At 40.1% G+C, this 23,200-nt stretch overlaps 1 protein-coding gene and 1 long non-coding RNA gene across 3 annotated transcripts in view; one reads left to right on the top strand and one right to left on the bottom strand.

Annotated features, from left to right (window-relative positions):
• CTNNBL1 (catenin beta like 1) overlaps positions 1–23,200 on the bottom strand; it is a 160,381-nt gene that overhangs the window by 61,891 nt on the left and 75,290 nt on the right. For both annotated transcript variants that reach the window (XM_042931003.1, XM_042931004.1), the window contains exons 10-11: positions 22,706–22,854; positions 52–233 (exon numbers count right to left, since the gene is read on the bottom strand). In XM_042931003.1, the coding sequence (XP_042786937.1) occupies positions 52–233; positions 22,706–22,854 (331 nt within the window). The remainder of the gene's footprint in view (positions 1–51; positions 234–22,705; positions 22,855–23,200) is intronic.
• On the top strand, positions 17,088–19,913 carry LOC122215569. The gene is made up of 3 exons (XR_006200457.1): positions 17,088–17,201; positions 18,605–18,737; positions 19,029–19,913. It is a non-coding gene; the product is annotated as an uncharacterized LOC122215569 (long non-coding RNA).

Here is a 23,200-nt window from a genome sequence, read left to right on the forward strand (position 1 = left end):
AGGTGCATCCTAACGCACCGGAAGTAGGCTGACTTCTCCAGGGCACCCTACCTTCGTGCTCCTTCTCGGTGGTTCCCACTTTCTTGATCTTCCTGGGAGATTTCATAAAGAGGGGAAAGATGGTCCGTAAGCCAAGAATATCAACAAACTTATGACAATTGTCTGTACCCTCGGGTCCGATCATGGCATGGTCCAGCACTTTCAGGGCACTGCTCCGGGAGATCTTCTTTTCTCTGGGAACAAAAGAGGTTTCACATAAGGCATGGGGATGTTCTAGTCTCAGATAAAAAGGGGGTGGGGGGCGGATATACCGCAGTACCCATTATAAAGGGGGAAAAAAAGAAAGAAAGAAAAAAACAAAACAACTTGAATGTCCACCAATGAGAAAATTATTGCATAATGGTAGATCTACACAGAATATTACACACTTGTTAATAATTAGGAAAGTCTATAATAGAGTGAACGAGTTCTTATGGTCAGAATGAGAAGCACAAAAGGTAATATTCAAAATTCTGTATGAGGCATTACCTCAATTATGTGAGAAATACGCATTAAAAAAGACTAGAAAGACGTAGATCAAAATGCTAACAGAGGTTATTTCAGGGTGGTGGGATTACGAATCACATTATTCCTTTTTCTTTCTTCTTAACAGCTTTATCAAAATGTACTTCACATACCATACAATTCACCTATTTAAAATGCACAATTCATTGAATTTTAGTATGTTCACAGATACGTGCAACTATCGCTACAGTCAGTTAAAGAACATTTTTATTATCCCGACAAGAAATCCCCTACTCTTTAGCTGTCACCCCCCTACTCTCCCCATCCCACCCTAGCAACCACTGACCTACATTCTGTCTCTATGGTTTTGCCTATTCTGGACATTTCAAGTAAATGGTATCGTACAATAGGTGGCCTTTTGTAACTGGCTTCTTTCCCTCAGCACAATGTTTTCAAGATTCATCCGTGCTCTAGCATGTGTCAGTATTTCATTCTTTTCTGTAGCTGAATAGTCCATTGTATGGATATGCCACAATTTGTCTATCTGTTCATCCACTGATGAACATTCGATGTGTTTATACCTTTTGGCTATTACGAATAGCGCTGCTAAAATAGTCATGTACAAGTTTTTGAGTGGACGTATGTTTCATTACACTTGAGTGCATGTAAACCAAGCAGCAGAGTTGCTGGGGCATATGGTTAACTCTACGTTTAACCTTCTGAGGAACCATCAGACTTATTTCCACACTGGCTACACCATTTGACATTCCCACCAGCAGTGTGTAAATGTTCTGACTTCTCCACACCCTCACCAACACTTGTCAGCTGACTTGTTGGTGCCAGCCATCCTCATTGGGTGAGAGATGGTACCTCACTGTGGTTTTAATTTGCGTTTCCCTGATAACTAATGCTGTCAGCATCTTTTCATGTGCTTACTCGGAATTTGTGTACCTTCTTCAGAGAAATGTCTATTCAGATCCTTTGGCCATTTTAAAATTAGCTTAATTATCTTTATTATTTAGTTGCAAGAGCTCTTTGTTCTGGAGATACAAGTCCCTTAACAGATATATGATTTGTAAATATTTTCTCCTATTCTAGGGGCTGCCTTTTCAACTTTCTTGATGGTATCCTCCGAAGGACACAGGTTTTCAATTTTGAGGATGTCCAACTTACCTGTTTTGTTGTTGTTGCCTGCACTTTTGGTGTCAGAGCTAATTCGATAGCATGAGGATTTATACCTATGTTTGCTTTTAAGGGTTTAATAGTTTAAGTTCTGATATTTAGTTCTTTGACTCGTTTTCTGTTAATTTTCGGATGGAGTGTGAAGTAATGACACAACTTCATTTGCATGTGGACATCCAACGGTGCCAGCACCATTTGTTGAAGACTATTCTTTCCCCGTTCCAGGTTTTTGGCATTCTTATTGCAAATCAGCTGACCCCAGACACAGTTTTATTTTTGGATTCCGAATTATATTCTGTTAATTTACGTCAGTAACACACTGTCTTGATTACCACTGCTTTGTAGTAAGTTTTAAAACTGGGAATCCTACATTGTTCTTGTCTCAAGACTGTTTGGCTATTCTCGGTCCCTTGCAATCAACTCCATATGAATTTAAGGATCAGCTTATCAATTTCTACAATGATATCAGCTGGCATTTTGATAGGGATTGCGCTGAATCCATATAACTTTTGGGGGAGTACTGCAATCTTTCATTTCTTAGCTCTTCCTTAATTCCTTTCAACAATGTTTTGTGGTTTTCAGGGTATAAATTTTGCACGCACTTCTCTTGTTAAATTTATTCCTAGGTATCATACTCTTGATGCTATTGTAAATGGAAGTATCTTCACAGTTTCACTTTCGGATTGTTCATTGCGAGCGTACAACTGATTTTTGTAAATTAATCTTTATATCATCCTGCAACCTTGCTGAACTCACTTATTAGTCCTGATAATTTTTTGGTGGATTCTTTAGGATTGTCTACAGACAAGAGAACATCCTTTGTAAACAGAGAGAGTTTTACTTCCTCCTTTCCAATCTGGATGCCTTTTATTTCATTTCCTTGCCTAATTGCCCTGGCTAGAACCTCCAGTACAATGTTGAATGTAAATGGTGAAGTGGTGTCTTGTTGCTGATCTTAGGGGGAAGGCAGCCAGTCTTTTAGCATTCACTGTGATGTTAGCTGCGGATTTTTTGTAGCTGCTCTATATCAAAGGTTGGAGAAATTCCCTTCTATTCCTAGTTTAGGTATTTTTATCATGAAAGATGTTGGGTTTTGTCAAATGCTCTTTGCATCTTATTATTCCCTTTCCTGTTTTTCGTGTTTCTTTAATTTAAAAAAAAAATGTATTTTTTTTAACGTTTATTCATTTTTGAGAGACAGAGCATGAGCAGGGAAGGGGCAGAGAGAGAGGGAAACACAGCATCCTAAGCAGGCTCCAGGCTCTGAGCTGTCAGAACAGAGCCTGGTGTGGGGCTAGAACTCACGGACCACGAGATCACGACCTGAGCCGAAGTCGGACGCTCAACTGACTGAGCCCCATGTTTTTCGTGTTTCTTAATTAACATGCATTACTTTGAGAATTACAAAAGTTAAATTATTTTCAAGAAAAAAATACAAGTGATTTTCCCCCTCAAGTCCAAAGGTCATAAAATAATTATGCCACTGTCTACTGCTCTTGCAAACAGTTCTCTAAGGAGTATAATTTTCTATAACCTTCCAGTGTTTTCTTTAACACTTTATGAGATAGAGAGGAACAAGTCAGTCATTTCATATCTTGGTAATCAACCAAGTAAATCAACCAACCAATCCAATATTCAATATTTACTGAGCACTTACTCAGTACTGTGGAAGACACGAGAAAAACAAAAATTAAGACATGGCTTCTGCTTTCAAAAACATGTAAATCTATTTAGGGAGACTAAATTAATGTGAAATAATCAGGCAAAAGTATAAGTTGGCAAATAACTTTTTCCCCATTCGATCTACAAACATTCATTGGATACCTCTCATGTGACTAGGATAGACCAAGTCTCAGTCCTCATGGAGCTTACACTCTTACTGCAGGAGACATACGGAAAATCGAGGCACTTGATAGTGTTAGGTGTGATGGTAATGCAATGTAAAAGAATGAATGAATGGAGAGGATATTTTGAGTTAGGTTACTGCAGAAAGCCTCTTTAGGGGTAACATTTATATTGAGATCTGAGTGTTGACATGAATTGGTCTGGAACATTTTAGGGGCAAAACATTAAAGGCAGAAGGAACAACAGGTGCAAAATCCCTAAGGTGGAAATGGGCCGGCATGGTCAGAGAACAGACAGAAGACTGGCATTTTTGAAGCATAAAGGAACAGTATTCCTAGCTTAGATCTGAGGGGAAAACATGGGCCATATCAAAGGCCATGCCACCCTGTCTTGTATGGCACAATAAGGCCTCCAAGTAAAGAACTGGTTCTAGGAGTGAAGCAGATCAAATTCAATCATGTTTGTTCTGAGACTGTTATGTGTTAGTTACTTTAGAGGGAAAGAGAGATTAGGTACATGTGGGGGAGTATAGGAAAAAACAGATATATATGTAAATATTTGAAAGCAGGTGAAAAAGTAAGATGGGTGACTGTGGGTTACTCCTAGTAAAGCCTGGAGAAGAAAGTCCATCAGCTTGAGGAGAAAACAAGGGTAAAAATTTTTCAAAATTATATTTTGAAGAATACGGACAATTCAGTCATATTTTTAGGGTGTCAAGAAGCCAATGGTGATGAGGATACTAAAGATATAAAAGGGGAGAATGGACAGATGGAGCAAGGTCACGGTCAGGCAAGAGGAGGCAAGGCCTGACCAAGAAGGGCCCAAAGCCCTTCACCCAGTTTCTCACCTGAAAGCCAAAGAAAAGGAATTGGAAAGAACCTCCCTTAAAGGAATCGGAAATAACTTCTCGTTGATAGTCTTTTGCAGAGGAAACGCTATTAAGACATCGCATTATTTAAGTGCTAAAGATGACGAGGCACGCTTATCCTAGGTCAGACTAGCCAGCCCAGATTGGGTCCTGATGAGTTAAGAAAAGGAGAGGAGGTAAAAAGCTTGTTGACAGAGCCCCTTGGTGCTGGCCCATCCTGGCTTACCTGAGGCTGTTCCATTTCTAGCATTGAATGTACCACAGCCTGGGAAACCTCTCAGTCCCAGGCAAACCAAGACAGCTGGACATCTTACTTGGTGCCTACCTCAAAAGACCAAGGATGTACTGTGAATATTCCTACCTTTATTCCCCTGGCCACAGAATTAATCAAAACAACCCACAGATACTCACAAGTGACATTCAACACAACTACTGAGTTTAAAAGAAAAAAAATGGCTACTACTGAGCACGTGCCTTCACGCAGCAGGCACGACACTAGCTGCCAGGAATTACACACTCCTTGTCTTTAAGCAATGTAAGGACAGTTACACAAAAGTAATTTCAAAAGCCCAAAGCAATAGAAACTAAGTCCAAGGAGGTGAGAGGTGGAGATAATTAACTTTATCTGGGAGAAGTCAGTGAAGGTGTCAAACGGACAGTAACATCTGAACGGAGTCTGAAGAATGAGCATTTGCCAGGCAGAGAAGGGCGTGCAGCGCCACCGGGGGCAGTGTGCGTAAAGAGCACGCGCGAAGGTACGGTAGGCAGTAAGAGCGCGCCACGTAGGGGACCAGAGGTAGCTGTGAATGACCTGGGTTGGAAGAGGACGAAGGGGAGGCAGGCAGAGGTCGTGACAGGCCCTGGATGTGCTGCCGGGCCCCTGGGCTCCATGCCATAGATGTTGAGAAGCCATGAGATGTCGAAAACGAGGAGGACACTGGATGGATACACTCTAGCAAGCTTACTCTGGCAGCAGTGTGATGAAGGGACTGGAGCGACAGAGCTTGGAGGCAGGGAGGTCAGTCAGGAGCCCACGACAAGCTAAGTGAAAAATGACAAAGAGCTCTGAGTACCATAAAAAAGGCACGTTCGTGAGACATGAGATCTTAAGTATCAGGAGCAGAGTAAACAAGGTTCCAAATTCAGCAGGAAAGGGTTTTCTGCGTCAAGCTAAGTCTATCAGGAAACGAGACAAATAATATATTTGTTTTCACTGTAGCTGGACTTAAGCACCCTACTTTACAAACTGAATCTGCAAAGGTCATGACTAGGGCAGATAACGATGTGAGCAGAAATTAGGAAACTGAGATATAACATCCTCATTGTTCAGTCACTCAGGAAAAGGCCTCTCGAAATGAATGATGGTCATGTTCCAGGGCACCTTCAGTTACCACGCAGCATACATTTAAACCATTTCACAAATAACACAGAATTGGTGGAAATACTAAAGGTAAAAAACTCTGATTCAGCCAAGCCTCGCTCTTTTTTCCTGCCTAAGCAAATTCAACAAACAAAAGATTTAAAAAGTAAAAGCCTTCTTCACATAGGCAGTGTGAGACACGTTTAAAGGGGGCAGTAATTGCATATTGATCACCATTTAGGCAAGCTGCATGGAGGTGAACTTTGGAATATTCATTGGGCTTAAGTTCAGGCTTTTAGCAATCAATAGCTGTTTGGCCTGACTTTCTTGGGTTGACTTTATTTGAAATATTTATTCTACTGGAGGACAAGTAGTTTATCTTAGTCTTGTCTGGGTTCATCAGGTTGTCGATCACGCCAGGACCAAAGTGAAGGTTAGCCTCTATAAAAGTGGGTGGTTGTGGGAAATGACAGAGTCATCTACGCTCCTCATTCTGCCAAAGTGAAGCTTCTGATGAGGAGGAAGGGATGGGGAGAGGGAAGTTTCCACTGTTGTTTTAATTAGCTTGTTCTTCTTCATTATACAAGAACGCTTTTGCAATGAACGTTCATTCTGAGTATACTTTTTTCTGTTCATTTATTCTTTCATCAGATATTTCTGGGGTGCCTAACAGGCGCCAGATAGAAGTTGAGGACACAGAGGCAGGCCCAGCTCATGTTTGTGAGGCGCTCAGTTCACAGGTGACACAGATAGGCAGACAACGGGTATACTGAGAAAAGCCAAGCACCACAGTGGAGGTTTTATTCTACAAAATAGAACACGAATGCGGGAAGGAGGGCTGACTGTGTCTGAGTGGGGGAGGCCTCACAAAGGAGATGATGCCCGAACCGAGCTTCACTGACGTCCTTCCCAGACACGCAAAAAGGGAGAAGGGATTTCAAGCAGCAGGAAACAACGGCACGCGCAAAGACACGAGTAAGCATGGACCATCCGGAGAAGTGGGGCATGGTGTGGCTGCAATACAAACAGCAAGAGGGGCGGCAGCAAAATGTGTATTAGATTACACTTGCCACACTGGATCGGGAGGGATTCGGTGTGGTATTCGGTGTGGCGGGGCGGGCGCAGAAGAAAGGGGGGAAACACACCAGAGGCAGTGATGGGTAAAAAGGGCAAAGTACTAACAGACTAGGAGGGAAAAGGACTGAATTCGGATTGAACCTGAGGTACCCGTGAAACATGGCAGTGATGTCCAGCTCAAACTTACAGGTCTGAAGTCCAGGAATGCTATTAAAAATAGGGGGGAATGTGGAAGAATTAAATCTATGGGCAGTGTCTAAAGCCATGGCATGAATAAGACCAGCCAGAAAGGGTGCAGATAAAAGGGATGCAACCTTGGAGGAAAGTTACTTGCAGGACAAGTAAAAGAGTTGTGAACTCCACTCCCTCCCTAACCAAGAGACTGATGAATGGGGGGGAAAAAAAGAGAGGTGACAGGCAGTCTTTAAAAGATACTGTGAACCACAAACTAATCCCGCAAGAAACTTGGATAATGCCATATGAAATCACTATTATTCGCTTCACAATACACATGCTAAAGTTCACTTCCTTTTAGCTCCCAAAATAGAAGATCGCTTTCCAGGATCCAGGATTTCTATGAATTAGACCGTGAGATCAAGGTAACTAAATTCATAGTTGCTCTCAAACTATAGTGCCAAAGAACACTGGTGCTCTGGGAGATGCTGAGATATTCTACCGCTAAAATAGAATAAGGGTGGTCTTCTATGTTCTGGACACAGTTTTTACAATTTTCCATTTCAGTTCCCATCCATTTTTCATAAACTGCTGGTACCAGCCACTGCTTGACTGCCTGTGCCAGAAAACAAAACAAATATGTGGGAAACAGCGGTTAAGATTTTGGTTTGTAGCACTATGGTGGGCCAGTTATGCAGAGAAACCACTCACAGCAGAGCTGACAGTAAAGTAAGATGAACAATCAATGACCAAAACCTAGGGCTCTAAAGAGCACAGGCTGGCAAACTTTCGGGAAAGGGCCAGACAGAAAATACTATAGGTTTCATGGGCCATTATGGTTCCTGTAGCATCTTTTTCTGGGTGTTTGTGTGTGTCTAAAAATATATACGACACTTTAAAGATATGAAAACCATTCTTAGCTTGCTGGTCACAGAAAAACAGACCTCAGCCAGATTTGTTCCACAGGCCTTAGTTGCCAACCCCCAATAAAGAGGGTCAACAAAGCTCAAATCTGGTTCTTCAAAAAGACGAGTAAAATTGACAAAACTGTGGCAAGAGTGATCAAAAAAAAAAAAAAAAAAAAAAAAAAAGAGAGAGAGAGAGAGAAAAGGCACACACACACAAAACAATAACAGGAATGAACTGAAGGGGAAAAAACTACAGGTACAGCAGCTATTAGGACAACAGAAGGAATAACTGCATGCCAAAAACTTGGAAAACAGGTGAAATGGACAAACTCCTAGAAAAATATGAATTCCCCCAAATGACTCAACAAAGTAAGAAAACCTGAACGGGTCTATAAGCATTCAGAAAACTGAATCAGTCGTTGAAATCTTCTCTCAAAGAAAACTTAAAGTCCAGAAGCAATCACTATCAAGTTCTACCAAACATTCAAGAGGGAAATAATTCCAGTATTACTTAAACTCCTACAGAAAACAGAAAAATAAGGAACATTATTCAGCTCATTTAATAAAGCTCAAACAAACAAAAAACAACCTCTGACACCAAAACCTTCCTGAGAGTAAACTTACAGGCCAATCTCACTCAGGTATAGATATAAAATTCCTAAATAAAATACAGAATCCTAGAGAACATTAAAAAAAGATGGGCCTCTTCCAGGAATGCAAGGTTAGTTCAACATCAGAAAACCCATTCATTTTCCCTCTATTAGCATTAAAAAAACCATCTCGATAAATGCAGAAAAAGCATTTGATAAAACTGATTGATCAATTATATAAGATCTGTGACATCAGAAAGAGAAGAAATTTCCTTAATCTGATAAATGCTATCCCCCCCAAAACTCAAAACAAACATTATACTCAAGAAAATATATTCCTTTTAACAGCAGGAATAAGACAAGTTTACCCTTGATCACTACTCCTTCCTATTCAACACTGCATTAGAAGTCATAGCTAGTAATTTTTTAAAAAAATGTTTATTTACTTTTGAGAGAGAGAGAGAGAGAGAGAGGAAAACAGAGAGAGACGCAGGGCTCAAACTCACAAACTGTGAGATCATGGCCTGAGCCGAAATCAAAAGTTGGACGCTTAACCCACCGAGCCACTCAGGCACCCCATAGCTATTAAAATTTAAACACACACACACACACACACACACACACACACACACATTACTAAAACGAAATGTGATAGAAAATAATCTGGTTCCCACCTATTAACTCTCTACTCCCTAAAAGAGGCAAACAGACAGAGGTTTGCTACTAAAGGTTTAACAACTAGCTCCCCAGGAAAAAAGTGCTGATTTGTTGTATTTTCCTACCTACATGGTATAAATACTCCCACCATAGCTGACTGCGAGTTACCAATGTGACACCACTAAACATGGTATTGGAAAGAGAGATGCAGAGTCAGCTTTCATGAGCTTTCATGAGCTTATATGAGCCAACTCAAACAGATCACTGCTGATACATCCCTCTGCCCACTATAGACATCAAGGTTGGCCATGTGACTTTGTGGCCAATAAAATGTAAGTGTAAGTAACATATGTGTCTTTAGAGAAGTTTTAAGATTTATTGCATTATTCAGTCTTTTCTCTCTGCCACAAGAAAGTCACGTCCCACTGAACACCGTTCCTTTAGCATGAATCCCAAAATAAAGACACGAAGCAGAGCTTCAGATGGCCAGGGATGGGTGTATCGGGAGTGAAAAGTAAACATCTGTCACTGAAAGTCCTTGAGACTTCAGAGATGTTACCGCAACAAAATTGGACTGATACGTGACATAGCAAAGTTGCTTAATGTAAGATCAATATGTAAAAGTTAATTGTATTACTGTCCACTAGCACTAAATAGTATGAAAATGTACATTAGAGAGTATTTTTTAAAATATATAATATGCTCTTGCCTTCCACTTTGGGCCAAGATGGAGTAACAGGGACTAAATTTATATCTCCTCTCACGCCCAAAACAAACAAAGGACGAAACATATAAAACAATGGTTTTTGGACACTTGACGTCAGGTAGCACCAAGACAGTGATTCCTGAGACAGGGAAACACATGCCATGAGCCCAACTAGCTGCTTGGAGAGTTTCCAGGCCTCCAAGCAGGGAGGAGACATAGTGCAGAGGAGGGCAGACCGATGAAGGGGAGTTCATAGGGCACAGTACCAGACCAAGAGCTGCACAGGGGTCTGCAGAGGGCCCTCTCTGAGTCCTCAGTTGAGTACTTACTAGAAATGCATGTGAGGAAACTAACCAAGGCTGCAGGAAGGAACCACCTAGAAGAAGAAGGGGCAAACAATGCCCAGAACTCACCGAGGGCCAGGAATAGTTTGGGTTCCCAACAGCTGGAGTGAAAAAACTTTCTGAATTCACGGTGCATCAGGTGAGCACTAAGGAGGGCACGGTTTCAGTCCTTCAGTCCTGAGGCAGAATCAGCCAGACTAAAGGCTAGTCCAGTCCCACCTAACAGAGCTTAAGAGTAGGCCTCCGAAGGAGCAAACTACTCCCAGTAACTTACCTGTATCCTAGAACAAAGCTCAAAAATATTTATAACGAGACACACCCACACACCCAGCATCCAATGAGGTAAAAGTCACAATATCTTAATTTCAGAAAACAATTAACAGGCATTTAAAGAGGCAGGAAAATATTAACCATAAAGAGGAGAAAAATAATAAAAATAACAGTGATGACAGAATCAGAAGACAAGGACATTAAAAGTTATTATAACTATACTTGATTTAGTCAAGGTAGAAAAAAGCTTCAGTATGCTAACTAGAAACAGGGAAGATATCTAGAGAAGAAAAATACAATGTGTGGTGAAAAATACATGGGATGAGAATAAGTGCAGAAGAAAAGAGTGAGCTTGAATACATAACAATAGAAACTACCTAAAATAAAACACGGAAAGAAAAAACAGACTGGAAAACATTAATAGATTACCAGGGAATTGTGGTTGGATAACTTTAAACAGCCCGATAGACATGTAACTGGAGTTTCTGAAAGGAGGATAGGGGCAGAAAAAAAAATATCTGAAAATACAAGATTGAAAGATTTCCACATTTGATGAAAACAATACACCCACAGATCCAAGAAGAACCCAAACACAAGAGATAGGAAGAAAACTACATCAAGGTACCTCATAACCAAACTATTCAAAATCAGGGAGAAAAGATCCTAGAAACATCCAGAAAAAAAGGGACACGTTACATACAGAAGAACTAATACGTAAGGATGACAGCAGACGTCTCACTGCAAACCAAGCAATCCAGCAGACAGCGAAGCAACACTCTTAAGAGAATTGAAAGAACTCCCACCTCCCCACCCAGTAACAAAGAATGCTATACCTGGTGAAGATATCATTTAAAGGAGAAGGCAAATATTTTTTCAGACATACCCAAGTTGACAAAAGTCATCACCAACAGACCAGCAGTACAAGATGTGTTGAAGGAAATCGTTTGGGAAGAAAGAAACTGATACCAGATGGAAATCTGGATCTACAGAAGAATGAAGAACACTGGCAATGGCTAATATGTTCATAAAAGTAAAAGATTTTTTTCTTACTTTAAAAAATCTCTTTGAAACATGATTGATTATTTATGGGGCACCTGGGTGGCTCACAAGGTTAAGCGTCCAACTCTTTTTTTTTTTTTTAATTTTTTTTTTTTTAACGTTTATTTATTTTTGAGACAGAGAGAGACAGAGCATGAACGGGGGTGGGTCAGAGAGAGGGAGACACAGAATCTGAAACAGGCTCCAGGCTCTGAGCTGTCAGCACAGAGCCCGACGCGGGGCTCGAACTCACGGACAAGCGTCCAACTCTTGATTTCAGCTCGGGTCATGATCTCTTGGTTTGTGAGATCGGGCCCCACATTGGGCTCTGGGGTGTCAGTGCTTGGGATTCTCTCTCTCCCTCTCTCTGCCCCTCCCCTGCTTTTGTGTGTGCGTGCATGTGCGTGTGTGCGCTCTCTGTCAAAAAAATAAACATTAAAAAAACATAATTGATTATTTAAACAAAAGATAAACAATATGTATTAGAATTTATAATATATGTAGAAGTAAAATATATGACAACAAAAACATAAAATCCAGGAGGGAGAAATGAAAGTTTACTATTGCAAAGTCCTTACACTACAGATGAAATAGTATACACTACTTGAAGATGGACTGTGATAAGATGTATACCATCAATTTGAAAACAACCACTAAAAAAGCAAAGAGAAAGAGCTAAGAAGCCACCTAAGAAAATAACATGGGATAAAAAATGTTAACCTAAAAGAAGGCAGACGAAGCAAAAATGGGACCAAAAAAGAGATGAGAAAAATGGAACAACCTGCAAGAGGGTAGATCTAAACTCAATCAGAAACCACCATATCAAGGGTCACATTAAATGTAAATGGCATAAACATTTCGATTAAGTGGCAGCAATTATTATGGGGTTAATAAAGAAGACTCCAATGTATAATGCTCACAAAAACCCCCACATCTTAAATATAAAGACACAGGGGTGTCTGTCTGGATAGTTCAGGCGGTTAAATGACCGACTCTTGATTCAGGCTTAGGTCATGATCTCATGGTTTGTCAGTTTGAGCCCTGCACAGGGATTCTCTGTCTCCCTCTCACTCTGCCCTTCCCCTGCTTTCTCTCTCCCTCTCTCAAAATAAATACATTTTAAAAATATAAATAAAAAAATAAATATAAAGACACACAGGCTTGCAGATGGCTATCTTCTCACCATATCCTCATAGGGCCATTTTCTCTGTGTGCACACCCTCCTGATGTTGTCCCTTCCTCTTCTCATAAGACCACCAGTTTTACTGGATTAGGGGCCTACTCTTATGACCCTATTTAACCTTAATTACCATCTTAAGGCCACCTTGGGAATTTGGGCATCAACATATGAACAGGGGAGGGGACAAAATTTATTTCATGATAGATGGTAAAAGATATACTATGCTTATACTAATTAAAAGAAAGTTGTGGTGGCTATATTAATATCAAACAAAGTAGATTTCAGATCAAATAACATTATCAGGGATAAAGAGAGTCATTTCATTATGATAAAAGAGTCAATTAAGCAAAACAGCATATACTCCTAAATGTTTAACCACCTAAAAGAATTTCAAAATACATAAAGCAAAAACTGATGAAACTCAAAGGAGAAACAGACATACTCACAACTATAGTCAGAGGTTTCAACACCCCTTTTAATAACTGATAAAATAAGTAGACAGAAAATATTTAAGGATATAGAAGACTTGAACATGACCATTAACTTAACCTGACATTTACAGAACATTCTTTTCAACTGCACAGGAATATTTAACAATACAGGCTGTATTCTGGGCCAAACACCAGTCTTAATAAATTTAAAAGGGTTCAAATCATATAAAGTATGTTCTCTGACCACAATGGTATTAAAGTAGAAATAACAGAAAGATATGTGGGAAATCCCCAAATATTTGGAAACTAAATAACACACTTCTAAGTAATTCATGGGTTAAGGATGAAATCAAAAGAGAAATCAAAGTATTTTGAACTGAAAATACAATATATCAAAATGTGGGGGCACCTGGGTGGCTCAGTCAGTTAAGCATCTGACTCTCAACTTTGGCTCAGGTCATGATCTCACAGCTGTGAGATCAAACCCTGCCTCAGGCTCTGCGCTAAGCATGGAGCCTGCTTAAGATTCTCTCTCCCTCTCCCTCTGCCTCCTTCCCCATTCACACTCATGTGTGCAAACTCTCTCTCTCAAAAAAAAAAAAAAAAAATATATATATATATATAAAAGAAAGTGTATACAACAAGGCATAAAGCAGCAATTAGAGGAAATTTTATAGCATCATATGTTAAAAAATAAGATCTCAAATAAATGATCTCAAATTCCCACCCTGAGAAATCAGAAAAAGAATAGCAAATTAAACCACAAGTAATCAGAAGCAAAAAAAAAATTGATCAGATCAGAAATCACTGACATAGAATTGAAAAAAAAAAAAAGCACAAAAAACCAGAGATAAATCAGTCAGAAAAACTTGATTCTCTGACAAGATCAACAAAATTGACAGCCAGACTGATTAGGGAAAAAAGGAGGCATCAATGGCTAACACTGGGAATAAGGGAGGGCACATCATTACAGATTCTATAGATTTAAAAGGATAATAAGGGAATATTCATGAACAACTTAATGCCCATAAGTTTGGCCACCAAGATAAAATGAATCCTTGAAAGACACCAACTACCTAAGTTTACTCAAATAGAAAAAAATAAAAATCACTGGAACAAATTTAAAATTTATATTTCATCAAAATTTAAAACTTTTCAAGACTACTTTATGAAAATGAAAAGACAAGTTATGGGCTGGAATAAAATATTTGTAAAACATATATCTGACAGGGGCACCTGGGTGGCTCAGTCAGTTAAGCGTCTGACTCTTGATCTTGGCTCAAGTCATAATCTCACGATTTGTGGGATCGAGCCCCACATCAGGCTCTGCACTGACAGTGTGGAGCCTGCTTGGGATTCTCTCTCTCCTCTCTCTACCCGTCCCCTGCTCGCACGGTCTCTCTCTCTCAAAATAAACATTGAAAAAAATTATTTTTAAAACATGTATCTGACAAAAGATTGTATCTATGATATATAAAGGATTGTTATAATTCAATAATAAGACAAACAATCCCTCTCCCCCCAACCAAAATGAGCACGAGATTGAACAGACACCACCAAAGAAGACATGTGGATGGCAAATAAATACATGAAAAGTCACCCAATATCATCAGCCACAAGGGAAATGCCAATTTTTTTTACAAGTTTATTTTTTGAGAGAAAGAGAGAGAGAACACGGGCACAAGCGGGGGAGGGGCAGAGAGCGAGGGAGACAGAGTGGATCCAAAGCAGGCTCTGTGCCGACAGCAGAGAGCCCCATGTGGGGCTCGAACTCATGGACTGTGAGATCATGACCAGAGCTGAAGTCAGACGCTTAACCAACTGATCCATCCGGGCGCCCTGGGAAATGCAAATTAAAAGCACAAGACATCTATACACACCCACTAGAATGACTGACACAAAAAACAGTGACCATACCAAGTATTAGCGAGGGTGTGGAGCAAATGCCAGTCTCATACACTGTTGGTGGGAATATAAAAACGGTACAGTATGACAATTTTGCAAACAGACTGACAGTGTCTTAAAAAGTTAACCATATACCTATTACATGCCCCAGACTCATAGGCATTTATCCAAGAGAAATTAAAAATACATGCACCCAAAGGTACCTACTTGAATATTCATACTTTTGTTTACAAGAGCAAAAAACTGGAAGCCCATATGTCCATCAACAAGTGAATAAACGATCTGGGATATATTTCTAAAATGGAATGCTACCCAGCAAAGAAAAAGAACTAATGACACACATGGAATGAATCTCAAAATAATTATAGTTGGTTAAATACGCCAGACCAAAAAGAAGAGCGCATACTGTATGACTCCATTTGCATAAAGTTCTAGAAAATGCAAACTAACCTATAATGGTCAGAAAGCAAATCAATGGTTGCCTGGAGACGTGAGGTGGAGGGAGAGGAGTTATAGATTACCAAGGGGTACAAGGAAACATTTGGGTATGATAAACATGCTTATTGCCACGCTTGTGGTGATGGTATGATAGGTCTACACATACTGCAAAACTCATCAAATTGTATACTTTAAATATGTGCAATTTACACTGGAATGATGAATAGCTATGAAGTCTGAAGGAAGGGCTCAGACAGGTCCTCCACCATTTCCTGCCAAGTAAACTTGCTTCAGTTTAATCTGCCTTCTCAGCCACAGCACTTTCCATTTATGAAGAGGTAACGCCAGCCTGGAGGGCTGTTAGAAGGATTACTTTGTGCTCTGAAGCATTTTTCTGGTTCCCAGAGAACAGGTGCAAACACTGTTCTTCGTCGAAGAAAGAATGGTAATATTCAGTGTGCGGAGAAAGGGAACGCTTGCTTGTTGGACAAACAACAAGCAAGATGTGTGTGTGCAGCTTGGAGCACAAACCCTATACAGCCCCATTAGGAAGCACAGCTGATTTCTAAAACATTTGCATTAGTGTTTTGCTTTTGCAGTTGAATCCAAGAGACTGAAAGTCCGAAGAAAAGGCTCTCGTTCTCCAAAAACAACAACAAAAACCTGTAAAGGAGGGGTGCCTGGGTGGCTCAGTCAGTTGAGCGTCCGACTTCGGCTCAGGTCATGATCTCGCGGTTCGTGAGTTCGGGCCCCGCGTCCGGCTCTGTGCTGATGGCTCGGAGCCTGGAGCCTGTTTCGGATTCTGTGTCTCCCTCTCTCTGACCCTCCCCCATTCATGCTCTGTCTCAAAAATAAATAAAGGTTAAAAAAAAAACAAAACCTGTAAAGGACCACGAGGATAAAAATGCAATCAAGTTTGGCCCTTCACAGGTTCATGAAGAACAAAACCAATACGGAACAAGCCAAAAAGCAAGGCAATAAAATTTCAAGGTTTAAGAGTTCCCCAGTCTGGCCTACCTACCTTTATGCTCTGGTACGAGCCCACGGTCCAGAACCGGGCCTGCAAATGCTCACTCTGCAGATGATATACCATTGTCATTTTATTTATGTTCTTTGTCAGAGACAATTTTCTTTAGATTAAGGAAAATCTTACTGAAAAGCCTCAGAGGAAAAAAAATTGGTGGTTCCTAAAGAGATGTGTCTATGTACCCTTCTCTTTCTTTCTTCTTTCTCTCTCTCTCTCTCTCTCTTTTTTTTTTTTTTGTCTATACAGTTAATAACCAAGATGGGTTCACTGTGTTTCTGCTACACAACCCCAAGCTGCATTTGTACACATCCCTTGGGATCTCAGTGGTCTCTTCTCTTTCTAACTGGAACAGGGTTTTACAACAGAAGTAATAAGCTTCATGTCAACATTTTCAAGGAAACTGACAATGTAATTCTTCTGTCTCCCACTGGCTTTGTTGTTTCTTAAAGAACACTGAACCACTGAAACAAGGACACACTGTTAAAAAGTGCTCTGCAGTGGCAAGAAGCAAATGATCTGGAGTACAGTCTATAATTAAACCTGATATATTGAAATCCTCTATTTGCAGCAACCATCCTACCAAAGAGAGACAGCTGTAACCAAGAACCTGGAAATGGCAAACCAGGGGGCAATGAGGGCATCTGTATAGCTCAATCCTCATGTCTGGATAAATTCTAAAAGGGCCATCCCCCCATAAGTGAGTCATTTTTTTTTAAGTTTATTTATTTATTTTGAGAGAGAGGCATCTAAGGAGGGGCGGGGGGGGGGGGGGGGGGAGGGGGTAGAGAATCCCAAGCAGGCTCCGAGCAATCTCATGAACTGTGATCATGACCTGAGCCAAAATCGAGAGTCAGACGCTTAAACAACTGAGCCAACCAGGTGCCCCAAAGTTAGTCTTATTTCTGTGAATTGGTTTCTCTGAATCTGATCATTCTGTTAAACTGCCCAATAAATTGTGGCTTTCCTAAATTTTCTTTTTCTCTCAACTATACCTGACTACAAAAATACCACTTGGCTTCATTATTCATATCTTAACTCTTTTGCTGCCAGCCAAAGACCATGTAAACATCCTCACTGTACTGTAATTCTTGCAATCAAAGCAAAAGAATGAGGCCAAGCTGCTTGACCCACAAGGAGTGGTATTTTCTCCATCAGGGGAGTACAGACCATATACACACAGTATATACTGCCCACGAGGTTCTGCACCTTCCACCCTCACCCCACCTTTTCTCTTTCCTTATCAAAACATTATGACTAAATGAGAAATTCCTTTTGGGGGGGGGGGTCCTATACTCTAGGATGGCTAGCTGCTGCTTTTTCCACGGCATGAGTTCATTTTTAAATACCACCTCAACAATCTTTTCTTTCCCAAAATGTCTTCATCTGTCCTTTGACAGAGAAAAAACAAAAAACAAAAAGCTTTTTTTTCCCCTCATTGATTCTGTCAGGCACTGTAAAGTCCAAACAGTCTTAACACAGGAGTGAAAAAAAAAGTTACCTGACAACTAAACTAACACCTGGGTGGGAGGGTAAGGCGGAGGACAAAGGCCTGTCTGGTAAGGGCAAAGAGGTAGGAGACCTCCTTACGGTCCTACAAACAAATGCCGAGAGACTGCAAATCCGCATGAAGGAATTCTCTGGACCTTGAGCAGAAAGGTTGTAAGAAATGAATGCCTAAACCATAACCCTGAAATAATTAGGAGGCTGGTGGGAGAAGAGTGTTGAGAGGTTCAAGTGTCCCAAAGGGGGATAAAGTGAAGTGCGGACACTTGTGTGGGTTTCTGCTCCGCAGCACAGCATGAGCACAGGCCAAACAGGGCAGCGAGCCCGGGACTACAGCTGATGCCTGGCTTCTCCGGAGCCTTGAAGGTGAGGTTCAGAACCACCCTGTGGCCTATGTTGTGTTCTTCGGGCATTAAAAAATCTGATGGAGAAAAACAGGGCCAAATATACGCAGGCAGAAGACTGAGCTCTCAGCTATATGGCTTTTACGAAGTCACTCCTCATTCTTTGGGTCTATGCATGGGGTTTGCTAGAAATTCTATAAACCAATGATTTTAAAAAGCAAAAATGTTTCTCAGATCTTTCTCATTCATTTAGGAAATATTTACTGGGCACCTAATGTGCATCTGTGGCTAGGCACTGGGGATACCAAGAAGGGGACGACCTAGTTTCTGCTCTCGAGAGTCCTACAGTACAGTCAGAGACCAGCAGATGCCTACCACACAGGATGGTAAGTGCTCCCACAGAGGAAAGCACAGGACGCTAGAACCTAATCCTCAACATGTGAGAGTGGGTGGGTGGGTGGGTGTAAGGGCTGGGCTGGGGAAGTGACACAGGGGGAGGGGATTCTTAAAGAAATTTAGTTTAATCATCAAGTGTTGAGGAGGATAGGGACCAAGTGGAATTCTCACGCCGTGCTGCGGAGGGGATATAAAATGATACAATCACTTTGGAAAACAGCTTGGGAGTTTCTAATATTGAACTTACATTTCCAATATGACCTAGTCATTCCACTCCTTAGGTATTTACCCCAGAGAAATGAAAATATATATTTCTCTGAAGACTTTTAAGCAGCTTTATTAGCAAGAGCAAGACACTGGCAACAACCCAAATGTTCACCAACAGGTGAATAACAAAAACAACGGACACACTGGAATGCGGAAGTATAATGGAATATTACAAACACGAACAAGAACCAAACTACTGGCAGACGCAAAATGAACGAATCTCAAAAACAATCTGTTGAGTGACATAGGCTAAACAAAACACATACTAAATAAATTCAAATTTAAAAACTGATACTTGATTCAGTCATTAGGAAGCATTTAAGTCTGTTTGGAGAAACTCAGGTATGGGAATCTACTTTTTCAACTGTAAATTGTACGAAATCTAAACACAAAGCAAGTACTTTATGAAAATTTAACACTGAACTGAGATGTAAATATGCACCAGGCTGCAAAGACCTAGGATGAAAAAAAGTAGAATGGTTCAATAATGTTTTTTTATCGATTACCTGTCGAAATGATTTTTAATATATTGGGTTAAATAAAATGTTATTAAAATTAATTTTCTTTCAACCTTTTTACCATGCTACTACAAAACATAAGCTTATATATCTTGCTTGCATTCCATTTCTGTTGGACAGGGCCATTGTGTATCTTCATCGTGTTGAAAACAAAGATGCATTCAGCTGTCAAAACTAAAACTGTACACTTATAATGGGAGTGTCTTATTATAAGTCAATTATGCTTCAATAAAGTTAATAGATATTAAGTTGGATAGTATATACCTTTGCATGTGTGTGTAATATGTGTGTGTGCATAAATGACTATCTTGCCGATGACCTTTCCTTACCAATAATCAGAAACGTAAAGAAAAAAATTCATAGACATGCAAACTATTAAGAGGAATGGTTAATTTAACGCATTCAATGATACTAATAGTTATTTAATGTCAGCCTCCCTTACTAGCGGTGGAGTTTCTTGAAGGCAAGAATCCTGTCTTGTTCCTCTCTGTGTAAGCCTAGCACTTAATGTAGTAAGTTAACACAGTACTTCGCCAGTGTTTTAACAGCTGCAGAATTGTCCCAGACACTTTACATATAGTTTAATTTCCAAAAAATCCCTGCAAATTTGGCATTGTTACTCCCATTTTTCAGATGAAAAACTGAGGGTCAGCGGTCAGAAAGGTTAGAAAAACTCACCGAATAACCAAAACTAGTAAGTGAAAGAGCGATGTTCCAAACCCACATGCACCTCAACTCCAAAGCCCACTCTTCCATGCTGTCCCACACTCCCACCTTTCCAGGTGGACATTTCATGACTGCTGAATGCCTGAATCACAGTGAAGAGCAGTACTCAGGGGCAACGGAACCACAGAAATTTTCCTGAACTTCTAGTGTTACAACCTCCAAGTTTGAATGGGCTTCTGTCTCTAGACGCAGAGCACCTTGGCGGCTCCTGCTAGAAGATCAGGATGAATCTAGTAGGGAAAAAAGAATTCCCTCCCAATTAAACTTTCCATTTGGGAGTCTGAAGAAGAAAAATAACACAGAACAAAGAGCATGGGAAAGAGAAAAAAGGGGAATGCTGAATCTGCTAAAAAAAGCTAGTTAATGCAAAAGAATTAATCTCACAGTAACTTCAGCATTCAAAAATGAAAAGTTAGAAGATCCTACAGAGGTGCAGTTTCTAAGGCTTTGGGAACACCTTCTTAATTAGGCTCCCAGAATCTCAGCATTCCGGTTTGAATAATCCATATTTCTGGTTATTTATTCAGCTTCCCACTGCTGCACATTACCAAGCCATATGCTACAGGAATACATCACTTCATATTTGCACTCAACCATCCAAAGACACTGGCGGTTCAGACCTTTAAGAAGCTTAGGGGAAAGTCCCTGTAGAGTACAGTTTTAAGGTTAGAAGGCCCAGGAAGCCAAATGCATCTTCTTTATATGCTATTTACTCGAGAGAAGGTGGGTCATTTCAACAAAAGGACAGGCAATTAGAAGGGTAAAGGAGATAAACAAACAAAAGACTCAAGAGAGTAAAGCTAGCAAAAATCAGCTGAACACTGAAGGCCTCTGAACAATTCCAATGGCCCTCTCTGCACTTTAAAATAGATTTTTTAAAGCAATTCCACAAAGGAAGATTTCCAATCAATCCAAGGTCTGGTATGTACTGGACAAACGAAAAGGTCTACTGTGCCCCCACCCAGCCCTACACAGGCCTTTAAAGAGAAGATATTTTAGAAACATATCCCTTGATAATCTTAAATACAAAAATAGTTTTAAGCAAAAGATGGTCATTGTAGAATCTGTTACAATATCAAAACAATGGAAATAGTCTCAGTATCACCAAAAGAATACTAAGAAAGCTCTATCTCCTTAGAGTCCATGATGCAGTTGTTGCAAATTCTCACAAACATTATGTCACAGCACGGGAAATGCCATGTTAAGTTTAAAAAGAAACTTAGTACAGAAAATTACACATGTGACAGGACTAAAAAGCTGGTAAAAACAAGAAAATAATTACAAAGTGAAAAAAAGAGTGGAAGAAGTGAAACATCCAAAGTTGGGTTGTGTTTCGGTGACAGAGCTGTTTTAGCTTCTTGGAGGCAGGAATCCTGTCTTATTCATTTCTAAGTGCAGCACTTAACACGGTACCTTATCAGTGTTTTTTAACAGCGGTTCTGCAGGTCTATATTCTAAATTGTATTTAATAGATATGTATATCAAATTTATTAAAAAAAACTTTATTTAAAGAAATGGTTTAACAGAGTTTTCAATTTACAGGAATAGAAATGTAAAGACCGCAGGCTCTAGGTCAATTTCATACAGTCATAATGATTAGAGTCTTCTGGCCACAAAAACATGCTCTAGTGGCTCTCAGTTTGAAAAACAGTCCCTTGACCACACACAACTCCCATTTCTGGTTACCCCCTACTCTTATTTCTCTACTCCCTTTCCTAGCCAGATTTCTCAAGAGTTATTGATACAAGCTACCTTCCATTTACTTCCAACGTTAGGATTCTGTGAAATATACTAGATATGATATTCACTTTAAATATTTTAAGGAATTAGAGCATAAATAATAATAAGATATATAAGGAAAGTACTGTAAAGGAAAGTTCTAGAACTGTCCTGCACATTTTCATCTCCCATGCTAGCCACATAGCACATGTGCACCTCATAGAAAATGATATTAATGAAAACTTTGTATAAATAAAAAATCTGATATTCTTCTGTCAACCACAAAAATACAAACATACAGCACAGATAGGTCTATGTGGGATATAAAGAAAACTAGGCTAAGTTTAGAAATTAACATAGGGTATGTTTAGAAGGTCATAACCAGGCTTCCCAAAACCAATGCAGTAAGAGAAGGAACCAAAAGTTACTTCCCTTCAATGGAGTGGTCATATTACCAACTGACATAACAATGGGCACAAACAGAACAAAACGTACTTTCTATTTTCTACCCACTCTAACTTGAGAGAAGACCACACACATGCACGCAGGCGCACGCGCGCGCGCACACACACACACACACACACACACACACACACACACACACCCTGAAGGCCTTACTGTTTTACATTATCTAGGAAACTCAATGGACTAAAAGACCATAGGTACGGGATCTGGAATTCAGACAACAGTGAGGAGCTGGACAAAAAAGACAGAGATAAGAAACGTACCTGAGCATGAGATTCATCAGCTGAAGACCCTCGCCCTTCAGGAAGCGCTCACGATTGGAACTGAGCATTAGGCAGGAACAGAGTGAATCAAACAGATTCTCCATCATCTCCTGCTCCTCGGCTGTGCTAGGATTGTGCCTTTTAAACACCTGTCAAGCAAAGACATCAGAAAGCACAGAGCCATAAGAGAATGTCCTTTCATCAGCCAGCGCTTGACAACTTCCAAAGCCTGCCTGTCACGATAACCCCAACAACTGAAGAAACACAAGCTCGCCATACAAAATTCGCATCAGTTTCCATTTTAGAGAAACTGAACTTTCTGATTCACAGGTATTAAATAGCTACCAGTTCACACAAAAAAACAAAACACTCAACTGACCACTGGGTCCATGAGTGATTGATAGTTTCAAGGAGCCAGATTAAACACACACACACATACACACACAACAAAACAAAACAAAACAAAACACAACAACAAAACCCTTTTACTGTGAA

This window comes from Panthera leo, chromosome A3 (assembly GCF_018350215.1).
Source record: "Panthera leo isolate Ple1 chromosome A3, P.leo_Ple1_pat1.1, whole genome shotgun sequence".
In the NCBI taxonomy this organism is placed as follows: Eukaryota; Metazoa; Chordata; class Mammalia; order Carnivora; family Felidae; genus Panthera; species Panthera leo.